This window comes from Thamnophis sirtalis, unplaced genomic scaffold (assembly GCF_051295495.1).
Source record: "Thamnophis sirtalis isolate CommonGarterSnake01/CBP01778 unplaced genomic scaffold, rThaSir2_p1.2 scaffold_2, whole genome shotgun sequence".
Classification (NCBI taxonomy): domain Eukaryota; kingdom Metazoa; phylum Chordata; class Lepidosauria; order Squamata; family Natricidae; genus Thamnophis; species Thamnophis sirtalis.
In genome coordinates, this window is record NW_028261382.1 from 165,161,136 (window position 1) to 165,174,367 (window position 13,232).

Sequence of the window (13,232 nt, forward strand, 5' to 3'; positions counted from 1 at the left end):
TATGTCTCAGGTTGAAATCTCTTCTATATAACAGTATTAAGTTATGAGACAATTATATATGATTATGTATCTGATATATGTGTAAACATTCAACTTTACAGAATTTGTGGGGTGAAATATTCCTAATTTAAAAGAAACAGCAAATTAACAGAACCAGGCTTTCTCTTTATGACAATATGCTAATTATGTAACAGAGCTCTTTAGAGTCTTTTAGAAGTGGAGTAGCAGTGAAATGGATTCATTCTGCATTCTGAATCCTGGGGTTTATATTCTTAGCCTTGGAGGAAATAAGTCACTTTGAATCTCAAAAGCTACAGAAAAGGGGAAAAGAAAGCAGAAACTACCATATGTATGTAAATGAGACAGCTCTAATAGTGCAGATGAGGAAGTTGTTACAGCCAACAGCAGAGAAGAAGCTCATGCAAGGAAGTAGATCTGTTGTAGTATTGAAAGCAACCCTAACATTCAGTAGCTGTTCAGTTTACTCATGATCATGATGCATTTGGAAGAAGAAGAAGATCCATTTGTGCTTGATGAAGCGGATGATATCATCTGTGAAGGTAAATTACATCCTATAACACTGTTCTTTTAGCTGTTACATGCTGGTCGTAGGTTGATGGCACTTTATTGATTTCTTAAAGGTCCAAATGTTCAGTATAAGAAAGCTAAGGATAAACCTTTCACAAAGAGTTGTGTTGGTTAAATAAAGTGCTAGAAGAATATGCATAACAATAAATTAGATTTATATTAAGTAGAGTCATGAGCTCTAAGAGTATTTTTGTAAAGTGATTTTCACTCAGGTAGGACTCAATAGGGGAATTACTCTATATTAAGTCTACAGTACACAAGATTGCAGCTTAATTTGTAATCCAAATTCAATTATAATTACATTCCACAATAATTATATTAATGTGAACTATCTGTAATTGCAGTCAACAAACTATTCCAGCAACTCTATTTGTAACTCTTGTACTAATACAGTTTTCATTTTCAGCAGTCAGGTAAAAAGAATTACAGTATTTTAGTACAGTAATCATGTCTCTTCAGTTTCAGAATGAAAGACATCGATTTTTAGATACCGTACTTTTCGGTGTATAAGATGCACCTTTTTCCCTCAAAAAAGAGGGTGAAAATCTGGGTGTGTCTTATACACTGAATACAACATTTTTGGCCTCCCGAAACCCTGCCTCCTTTGCAAAAATGGCCATGCATAACTTTAGGAGGCTTCCAGAATGCTCCTGGGGGCTGGGGAGGGAAAAATGAGCGAAAAATGGACTGTTTTTTGCTTGTTTTTGCCCCCCCCCCAGCCCCCAGGAGCACTCTACAGACCTCCTAAGGGCTATGCATGCCCCTTTTTATGCCAAAAACAGGCTGTTTGTGGGAGGTCTGCAGAGTGCAAAAACTTTTTTTAAAAAAATTGCCTCTTCAAAAGCTTGGGGCATCTTATACTCCAGTGTGTCTTATACTCCGAAAAATACGGTAAATTAGAAAAATAAAGACAATGGCTATAGTATTGGTATTTTATCCTGATTTGCTCTCTGAATTGTCATCATTTGAAATTGAAATTTTGAAGTCAGGCATGGTTAATCAGAATGCTGCCTTTAACATCAGTTTCTCATTTATTTTATTGAGCTAGTACCACTCAAATACCTTGTTTATATATTTCCCCTTAGAGAAATAGTGTATGTAGATAACACTTACACAAATAATGCCTGGCTTTGTACATAGTGTTAAACATTTGTGTTGGATAAATTAAATTTAAAATGAGACTTTAATTCAAAATATGACATCCTGGAAACTATTATGAAAAGCAAAATTGTATGAAGCATATGGATGAACACCAAAGCACAAGTGCAGGGATAATGCAGTTGTGGGTTTCCCAGAACTTTCCAAGAGAACATTCATTAAGAAGTGGCAAAGAGTTTTTAGACTGCTACAGTGTTTTGCTCAGGTATGTTAGAAAATCAGAGGCAACATGCACATTATTTTCATGTCTTCATTGATGAACATTACAGTCAGTAGGACACTTGTATGCCTTCCGTTGTATTGATCTTGTGGACTCTTAACAGCAAGCTTACTAGAAGACCAAGGGGTGTGAATTGGAATAATGAGCATTGATGGAGATTTCTATTTACAATACGTTTATAATAATAAAGATAACATATTTATAAAATATGTATACTACTACACTGTACAGGTTAATCTTTGGTTAACAATAGTAGTTGGGACCAGAATTTCCATTTCTAAATGATGCAGTCATAAAGTGAAATGTCACATAACCACATCATTTAGGGCAGCGGTCCCCAGCCTTTCCAGCTTGGCGACCTGGCCTGGCACAGCAGGGTGTCTGTGAGTGGTAGGCAAATACATGTGCATAGCTGTACTGTTGCGAGTGGCAGGCGGATGTGCCCTCCGCTCACACCAATGGAGCTTTGAGCGTGAGCAGACACTTGCTCGCAAACACAAGTGCTCTCTGCTCAAACGCCCTCTGCTCATGCGAGTGGAACTTGGTGTGTTAGTGCAAGGGTCCACCCCTCCCAGGAATGGAGTTTCATGCACGCGCTTGCTTTGGAACTTCACTCACACATGCACACACCCATCTCATGTGCAGCCCAGTTTTGAACAGGTCGTGGCTCAGTAGTGGGCCACGGAGTGGGGGTTGGGGATCCCTGACTTAAGGACAGCAAACCCAGCAGTCCTGGTTTCTGCTGTTAACCAAATCCCATCTGATTGTTAGGTAAGGACTCATCCTGATGGAAACCATTCCTAGCTAGTTCTCTCCTACCCCAAGCCTCAATAAGGTAGATGGCCTCCTGTGCATCTCCATCCCCGCACCCCCATCTCTGCCCTCTGCCACACTGTACTCCACTGCCTTTGCCAGCTCTGTTCTCCCCATCTGATTTTTGCCATCATTTTCCTCCTGCTGATGAGGGGCTCCTGGTTTGGCCCTTTGCAAAGCCGTTTCTGGATGTTCCAGGCCTTCTGCAGGCACCCTTACGCAAATTGTTCTCTGATCCTCAAATGGCAGAGATGCAAATACTTGCACACCAGAAGTTAAAGAAACTGCAGGAGATAACTTGCTGAATTTATTTACTTTGACAGAATGAGGTTACTATTAATATTCTACTTTTAAGAGCAGTAGTATTTTAATTCTTATTGTAAGCGCTTCTCTACTTTTCTGCTATCATGTCAGTAATTTGCACCTCTTCAACTCAGAGCACCTTCCATATCTATGAAAATGTGTTGAAAAAATTTGCATTTGCTCCTTCTTCAAAGGATGTTTATCAGGTTTTTATATACATTATTCTACTTTTTGTAACTGAAAATTTTGTGGAGATACTGTTCTTCAGTATAACATACTGGTTCAGTGTAGTGTTGTAAGCACAGCTACTCTGTATGTTTTTCATTGAATGTACTTAAGAAAATACTGAATGTTCAGTTTGTTAATGCCCCAAAGGTTCTAGTCATTTGTTCGATGGAAATAATTCATGCCTTTGAAAATTAATTTAAATACATTTTCAGTATTTTTTCACTAGAATTACAGAAACGTGCACATTAAAAAAAACAAAAACAATTTCCTTCCTCTACACCAGGATTTTGTGGTGAAAGTGGTAACCCAACTGCTGCTTTCAGAATAAAGCATCTGATTCATTTTGCTATTCTTAAAAGTTCACCCCATTAAGCAAAACAAACCACCACATTTATATGTGAACCAATTTACAGGACTGGCAAGTACTTTTTTCAAGTGGGAGATGAAAAATAACGGGCAGAGAATAATAGAAAAGACGTACAAACGAAAAAGGTCCCAGGAAAGGAAGTTCAGAAGAGGGTTTGGCTCAAGAGGGTGGCTAGAAATGAACATAAAAATATATAAATAAATAACATTACCGATGTTCAACCAGTTAAACATGTGTCTTTCTGCTTCAAACAATGCCTGTTAAAATTCATTTGTTAAAATGCTAACGTAAAACTTTTTGAAGTTGGAAAATTTATATAATTTCTGAATATTTGTAGTTCAGTATTGAGGGGTCCTCTATGGGAAAGAGTGATAGATGACCTCTGTCCCTAATCCATACAAGTATCTTTTTGCCATTGGATTTTTGGATCAATGCAGCCACATTTTGTTTTGCTTTCAATTGAAGTGTACCACAGAAATGAAATTCCACTGAATTTCAATTTAATTGAAAATGTTGTAATCTCCCCCCCCCCTTTATTAGATATTATGATTTAATTATTTGAAGTTTTCTAGGTACTTCAGGAGCAGGAAGTGTCTTTTTAACCAGAAAATTATATTTGTCTTAATGGCTTTTTCTCAGCCACAAAAGATTGTGGGTGAAAGAGAACAGGATCCTAGATGTCTCAGAGGTAAAAATAAGGAGGGAACCTAAGAGACCTTGGAAATTATTATATCTCAGAAGACATGGCATCTAAATAAGTGTGGATAATAGAAAAATGTAAAGACACTGCAAAATGTTGCAAGTGTATTCTGAATGTGAAAAGAAGAAATGGTGCCAAGGGAACCACTTAAAACAAACAGAAGCATCAAAAAAATTCTGAAAATGGAAAAGTTAAAATTTTTCATAAAATATATTCTGAATTTGGCTTACCAAATATTTAAAATTTGATACTTAAATTTTCTGTATGTTTTCAACAGAATAAAGTTATTATTAGGTGTTGCTACTACCTTGGTTTCAGTGGTTCATAGTTCTTACAAATATTCTACCTTTATAAATTCAGTATTTACTAGGACTGTGCAACACTTCAGAATGCATCTGGGTACAAATAAAGCCCTTACCTGCAGCTCCTTAAACTAACCGTCCCTTTTCCTGGGATTATACAGTTTCTTTAAAAAGTTACAAAAAGATGTTCTATTTCCACTCTTGCCTGCTCTAGTACACATTTTGTCTTTTAATCTGAAGCACTCAACAGCACAGCCCTTACCACTTAAGGAAGGCTGTCTTTTCTTCAAATATTCTATTCCAAATAGTAAATAGTGACAATGGAAGAACTCTTATGAAAATACTAACCATATGTAACTATGTACATAAAAAATATTCTTCTATCGAATCTGGGGTAAAAGATTTTATATGTGGTAGGGTATGTCCCCTAAAATATAAGTACAATGTATTTTACTTAAATTGAAATGATGTTGCCATATTCAGTTGCATCATTTGGTGCTTCTTCCTTTCTATGTTCTTCCTGTATGCAAGAGGAAGTAAGGAGATGGCAAATTTCTGCAACCAAGTTAGTGCCAGGACAAATTCTAGTAAAGAGCTTTTGCAATTCTTTCCATCTAACCTTCCTCTGAACCATTACATTCTATGTCATAATAGGAACATTCAGTGCAAATAGAAATCTTATCATATAGGATTATTTGAACAGATTTCTGAAGATTAATTAGTATTTCATTACAATGTTCCTGCATATTCCATTTTCATCACTCAAATCCATATTTTACTAGTCACTAGAAAATAAAATGGATTTCAGGAAGAACTATCTTGCTCCTAAACAGTATCTGCTTCTTGAATCACCAGTACCACACATTGCCTTGGCGTGTTTTTAGCTATTGCTAATGAATTCTAAAATACTTGAAACTTTGGATTCTGAGAAAATAATAGTTGTATCGATGATATAGTATTAGGAAAAAAGTTCAGAAGAAAATATGTTGGAGAGTGTGTGGTCACTTTTCCTCTTTTGCAATATATACAATATATTCACTTCAAATACACTGGTCCGTTAATTTAACAAGCCATGTTGAAAATAGTGTTTGTATATTGCTCTGGTTCTCAGTGTGTGCTTCAAGATAAAGGATGCTGTGGCATACAGTAAATGGTTTAAGAAAAGGTTTGTTCCAAATCTGACAGTTCTGAAGAAACTAGGGAAATAGCCTGTGATAAGATCTAAATATTTTATTGTTCAGAACAGCCTACTTTTTGACAAAAAAAGGAAAAGCAATATTGGTACAGGTGTTTTCGCATCATTTTTCTCCACGCCATTTTCATTTAGAGACATTGATAAATTTTTGCTATCTTATCCAGGACAATTTGGAAAATCATTGAGATTATTTGAAGTATAATGTTTAAAAATTGGCTTTATTTCGATTATTGGACTTTCTCAACTTAAAATAATGAGAATATGAAGTAGCTCTTTTGAGTCTGAGATTTTGTGTCAGTGATGATGTGTATCTTGTACGTATAATAGTTTAAAGTTAGTGATTTTATTCAAGGTATTTTAAAACTAGCTTTAGTAACAAATGCCTAAAGCAGATCAAGGCTATAAATTTATTACATATCTATCATGTGGTTCCTTTTGGGATAAGCAGTATTATACAATGCAGAAAAAAAGTGTATGACAAGTTGTGAGCTTAAAAAATTACTGGCAGGGAAGGTAAGGAGAAGAAATATCAATAAACCTTGTTTACATCAATATCAATCACTACACATCTCCCTTTTTATTGTTGAAAACTATTTTCGCTTCTACAACATCCATCTATGAATTTATACTCTATAATTAAACTTACAACATTTCTCTTATGGAACATATCAACTACTCAGCCTCAATTCCTTTCTATCCATTTACTATTTTTCTTGTATTTACTTTTCAATAAGAGTCTTATTAATTTTCTTTATCTAACTAAAACACTTAATTCAACACTCATTCATTCATAGTGACATTTCTTGTTTGTCCACACCACATACAAAGTAACATTTCCAGGTCCTCAGTATGACAAAGTACAGGGCGGGGCATAACCTTTTCCTAGGGGGTCACAGCAACACTTGTAATAACAACACAAATAATTCATACACCATTCGAAAGCCCATCAAAAACTGAGTTTATTGACACGATTTAATAGTCAGTATGACCACCATTAGCCCTTCGAACAGCATTCAAACGAGGTGGATAAGAACACAACAAATCTTCAAACAGTTCCGTTCGATTTTCCAGATTTTTCAACACAGTTTCCAAATTCATTCTCAAAGTTTCAACCGAATATCGATTTTGACCTTGCTCCTGAATCATCAGAGCTTCCACTTCATCCTTAATTATGGCCCCAATGTTCTCTGCCGGATTGAGATCTGGCGAATTTCCCGGCCAGACGTCATTGCCCCAAAATTCGACATTGTTTTCCTTTAACAATTGCTGAGTCGCATTTGCACGCATGCAAGGAGCTTTGTCATGAAGAAAGACAGCCTCACCAACCACCAAGACATTGTCTGGATCACTGAGAAATGGAATGACATTCTCCAATAAAATTTTCTCACGGAAATAACTGCCATCCCAGGATTCCCCTTTATCCTTCAAAACCCAATGCAGTTTCTTGGCTGTGAAAATGACGAAAATCCCGATGCAAGTTGGATTGCGAACGATTTGTCGATATCGTTCATGTTTGGCGATGTCGTCGACGTCTTTAGCCCAAATTCGATCGTTCTGGAAATTCGGTTTTCGAATGGCATAAACGAAGAATTCGTCAGATGGCGCCAAATGAAGAAAATCTTCCTCGGTCCATTCAGACAACCAATCGCACAACCAAAGCCGATCTTGAACGTGTGTTTGAGTTTTCAATGGTTTGCAAATGACGTGGAATGGCTTCAAACCTTCTCGTTCTCGATATCGGCCGATTGTCCTTTGATCAACTCGTTTTCCACGAATTTGAAGGATTTCTTGGGCCACTTTTCGGTTTCCTTTTCGTTGTTTGCGACTGCCAGTTGCAATGATGGCTTTGCTTTCTTGGGACAGTTGCAGAGGACACCCTTCTCCAAATTTTGTGAAACATTCTTGGGCTGTTTTGTTCCAATTATCAGTAACCCAATCCGGATGACGTTTCAATTTGTTTGCAATCCATTTTCGATTGATAAACGTCGCTCCAGCATCGCGAGCCTCTCGAAAGGCAATGCATTTTATTCTGTCAATGATCCTTTGTTCTTCCGAATCGAATTTTCCAGCCATTCTTAAAGCAAATTTAACATTTAATAGCTCATTCAATTCAGTTTTTTATGGGCTTTAAAATGAGGTGTCGCGGAAGTTGTAAACTGCTGTCGATCTTGCTGTGACCCCCTAGGAAAAGGTTATGCCCCGCCCTGTAGATAGAAGTACAACTCATTTTGCTTCCTTCACCAAAGAGACCAGTATTATTACATATCTACTAGTTTATCTGCTATAAGCATAACTTACCATCCATATTCTTATTTTCAAGTCTACCAAGATACTCAGATGCATATATTTGCTGCTTTTTCATGATTTCTGTTAAATTTGTGTTTATTCATTTTATTCCTCTTCAACTCTATTAACTTGGTTGTCAATACTTTTTGAGTTCCATATGTTTTGCTTCACCATGCAATCTGTTAATTTCTTGGAAGAGACAAATAGGCAATAGGCATCAATAGACACCTAGAGATAAACCACAATTATACATCATTCAAGAGGCAATAAAGCTGAGAAGGAAACAAGGACAAGGAAACAATGCATCCTCTCCAGCAGCCAGATAAGAAGGATTAACAGACAAATCAAGCAGATACCCTAATCAAGGAACTACGAATAAACCACACCTCACGAAAACAGGAAGATACTTAGGGACAGAGTCCATTGGGGGAAAACCAGATGTAAATTTGACCACACAATAAGAGCCCCACTTTTTGTACCTGTATCAGTTGCATGATTATAAGAGCCACAATGGCACAGTGATTAGAATGCAGTTCTACAGGTTACTGCTGCGGGCTGCCAAAAATTTGGCAGTTCAAATCTCACCAGGCTCAAGGTTGACTCAGCCTTCCATTCTTGCAAGAGTAAAATGAGGACCCAGATTGCTGGGGCAATATATTGGCTCTAAACCACTTAGGGAGGGCTGTAAAGCACTATGGCGCCGCTATATAAGTCTAAATGCTATTGTTATTATGCCCTACAAATGCTCCCATTGCCTAGATTGGGGAATTTGGGCATTTCTTTTTTAAGATGTGGCTACTTTTAGAAAGCTTTACCCATTTTCAGTATTTTCTTTCCTTTAGAAATGAATGAACTTAACAATGTATTTAATATATAAAACAGCTTATTTTACTTTTTTAATTTCTTCCATAAAAAACTCTTTCTGCATTTACAGACGTATAAATGTAAATATATCAAGTTGTACATTTATAGCTATGCCTTTATATTATGCCACATACATTATAACCCAACAACTAAAATAGCTTTCATAGTTAGATTTTATTTTGCCACATAACAGTTCTTATTGCAGAGATTTAATTAATTCAGCTGAAATGACAAAAAGTGTTTCTCATCATATTTGCTTTTCTTTGGGAGCAAAATAATTGCAGTTTGCAAATGAGTTGTACCTTAATAACAGAATAGGAACAATTGATAAAACTTCACACTGTTTGTGTGTTCATAAAAATCCCAGGGTACTATCTGATCTGTCAGATTTTATGATACTTGAAGAACTACAAAGAACTGCAAAACCTGTTCTTTAGACATGACATTGGAATGAATGCACACACCATGAGGATATTTCATATCTTCTTCAACTGTCTGCAAATCTGCTTCCTGTCTCCAATTCCTAATATAACACTAATAACACTAATATTTCCAGACATATATTGATAAAAAAGTCACCTCCTACATACCAGCTTAGCCAGAGAAAATGTTATGGCCTTACTTTATATAGCTTAGACAGATCACAGGGGGGTATTATTTTACTAAGCATTTTTCATATTGGCTTTGGTGGTTACATTATACATGTTGCTTTAGTAATCCAGGTCTGACAATCTTCCCATTTGTTTTCTAATAATAGCACCAGCCATATAAAGTAATTTAAGTTTCTGCAGACTCAGTTAGCATATTTTGTTTAAACAAGACTCCAGATTTGCCAGTGCAAAAATTAGCAGTGCTTTATTAGCCTTATTTCTATTTATGTGTTTACATTTTTAATGTAAAAAGTGTTGAACACATTGAAGTATATTTGTGAACAATTAACAAAAGTTAATTTTAAAATCTCTGCCATTATAGATAGATAATGTTTGGAAGATGATATGGAAAAGAAGCAAATTTTACGAGAAAGGAATAATCTGATTTGAAAGTAGATCTAAAAATGATGGAAGAAAATGCTACCCTAGATATACAAATGAAACTTTGATTTTTTTACCAATACCCAAATAAAGTAAACTTCCTTAAATTAGATTTACAAAAGAGATCTATTAAAATTGTGAAGAATTTTGTGAGAAGCAAAGAAAAAAATGAAAGGAAATGAGATAGGCTTTATTATTTCCCAGTGGATAAAACATGAGATATATGATGGAAAGAGTTTTGGTTGAAATATTAGAGGTGTTAGGCTGTTGAAAATATTGTATTTGTCTTGATGGAGGAGTAAGTTATTTATATTCCTTTGTTTCATTTCTTTTTTATGTATTTCCCCTTTTCTCCACCCTTCCTTCCCCTCTTTTGCACTTTCCATTTTTTTCTGCTTGTTTATATTTTCCTTTATTAGTTTTTTTATCTTTGTAATTTTAAAATTCAATCCAAATAATTATTTATAAAAAGTGTACATGAAAAGAAATCAAGCTCCATGACTTTATTTCAGGGAATTGAGGATCAAGATTGTTAAAAGTAAAGGGAGGAAGTATAAAAAGATTAGGATTGTTAAAAGTAAAAGGAAGGAATATAAAATTGGTTTATTTGATCAAGATTAAAATAAACATGTTATTTTTTCTGGTAATCTTTATGGACTTTTGCTGACCAGGGCAAAACAACGATACTTTAAACATTTGTTTAAACATAAGAAATTATGGGAAGAAGCAATCGTTTGTTATATTTTAGGAGAATTTGATAGGTCACTAAAATGGTTGTTATTTGTTGTTACGAAAGAGAGGTTATTTCTTTAAATATTTTTCCTTTCCATTTTTCCTTTCTCTTCTACATTTTCTAATTTTTATTCATTTATTTTACAGTTTGTATTAGTTATTTTAACTGTAATCAATTGTTTATTAATACTTAATAAAATTATTATTAAAAAAGAATTACTACATAAGCAAAGAAAATAAAGCTAATTATTTCAGAACAGTAAAAGTGAATGATCATATTATATAATCAGTTTATTCTTCATTAATAACTTAGGGATTTTTTAAGTCAATTTCTTTATTACAGGATTCTGAGTCTATTTCATAATGGTGGTTTTGACTTATAAAACTCTTTATGGCTTTACTTCAGGAGAAGTTAGTGACCATCATCTCCTGGTGGATTCTGCCTTTCTGGATTTGTTTTCAGGGAGGAGATGCTTAGGATCCACAAAGTCACTGAAATCAAGGCAATTTCTCCTGTGCGCTCCTTGGAGAATCCAAGCATGGGTTATCTTCTGTCTATTTGGCCAGAGACTGAGAAGAAAAAGCTTTGGCTTCTTCCTCTCAGCTGAATTCAGTTGTTCTTCTCAGTCTGGCTAGAGAGACACTTGCATTTGATTCTCCTTGCTTGGATTTTTCTAAACAGCTTCAAAACTTGCAAAGTAGGCAGACTTCGTTGCAGCAGGGGCTCTTCCATCCCCCCATCGAGGCAACGCTTGCTGCTTAACCACAGAGAAGTGGCAAATGGCTGGCAAGCTTCTTGGCCTTCTGCCCTGACAGCTACCTTTACACCTACAGCAGCGGGGCTCTGCTCTCGGGAGGATCAGGGCCCTGGTCTCTCTCAGGAATTGCACAACATCATCACTGAGACCATATCGCAGGGCATAGAGTCACCACTGCTCCAGAGAGGCTTTCCGAACCACCCACTACCAGGGCTCACTCGATTATCAGGCCTGCAATCCCAGACTCAAACTGGTCTGACTTCCTTGCAGGATCTCCATTCTCCATCCCCTTCCCTCCCTAGTGAGGTTTTGCTCATGGGGGAAGATGATCCAAAGGACCAAGACCTATCCGAGGATGAAGGCTTCATCCCAGACAAACCTTCGTTCACAGGGCTGCTTCATCCCACCCTTTTCAAGACCTTACTCTTTAAGGCCAAAACAGCGGCCAATATGGGGGTGGCAAATAAGCTGACAGATTCGTCCCCAGCTTCTCAGGATCTTAATGCTCATTGTTCATTGAGCCAGTGATGGAACAAGAGGTCATTCCTTCCCCAAAACTATTTGTAGATGTCATTCAGTGACAATGGCACCAGCCTGGCACCATTGCTGCCCGTAGTGGGTTCAATAGGAGGATGTATGGGGTGGATCAGGACCTTGAGGGGCTCCTTAAAGTTCCTCTTGCCACTCTGACCTCTTCGGCCATCCTCCCTTCCGACATAACGGATGGTCTAAAAGCAGAGGATAGGAAGGTGGGTATGTCTTCTTGCAAGATGCACCAGGCGGCCGCCTGGGCGATTAGATCAGCCACAGCGGCTTCCTTCTTTAATAGAGCACCCTTGTTCTGCTCCATCAGATGCAGGCCCGAGCCACACCTGGACACAAGGCTACAGCAAAATATTAACAAACTGATAGCAGACACTGAGTATTCAGCAGATGCAACCCTCAATGCAGCCAAGTTCGCTTCCAGGGCCATAGCGTCTAATGTCACCTCTCGTCACCTCCTGTAGTTACACCACTGGCAGGCAGATATGAAATCAAAGTGGAGGTTAGCATCAGCCTCCTTCAAAGATGGAAACCTTTTTGGGGAAGCACTGGACCCTATCCTAGTTGAGGGAAAGGATAAGAGGAAGACTTCCTCACATGTACAGAAGACGGAATGAAGCACCACCCTCTATTATTGCCGGCAGTCCTTTCAGGCCCCGGAGACAGGATTCAACCCCCAAGGCATTGACTGCCTTCAGGATAGGTTATCCTTTCAAGACATGGTCAGACCAGGCAGCCCTTTCATGGGTCTAATAACCAGCCCTTTCACCAGTTTAAGTGACTTTCAATCTGGTCATCCCATTGGTGGTTGCTTAGCACTATTCACCAGCCAATGGCAAGAGCACCACAGATACTTGGGCTCTGCAAACAGTGAAGCTCGGCCTCACTCTAGAATTCTGCTCCATTCCCCCGAGATGCTTCATCTGGTGCTCCATTCCCAGGGACAACGTCAAAAGGGTGCTAATAGAAACTGAGATTTAGCACTTGCTGAACATTCAGGCCATAGAGCCAGTTTCCATGGAACAGCAGGGACTAGGTTTTTATTCAATCCTCTTCCTGGTCCTGGAGGCCTCTGGGGCGGGGGGGGGGAATGGAGAGCTATTCTAGACTTGAAGCGGCTCAACATCCATTTAGCGTACAGACA

The 13,232-nt window shown here is 37.4% G+C and overlaps 1 protein-coding gene across 1 annotated transcript in view; it reads left to right on the forward strand.

Annotated features, from left to right (window-relative positions):
• The first annotated feature begins 405 nt into the window (after nt 1-405).
• Nucleotides 406-13,232, forward strand: part of RIPOR2 (RHO family interacting cell polarization regulator 2) — a 78,409-nt gene continuing 65,582 nt past the window's right edge. Inside the window, exon 1 of the mRNA XM_087707364.1 lies at nt 406-560. Coding sequence (XP_087563490.1) covers nt 488-560 — 73 coding nt within the window. The 5' untranslated portion in view covers nt 406-487. The remainder of the gene's footprint in view (nt 561-13,232) is intronic.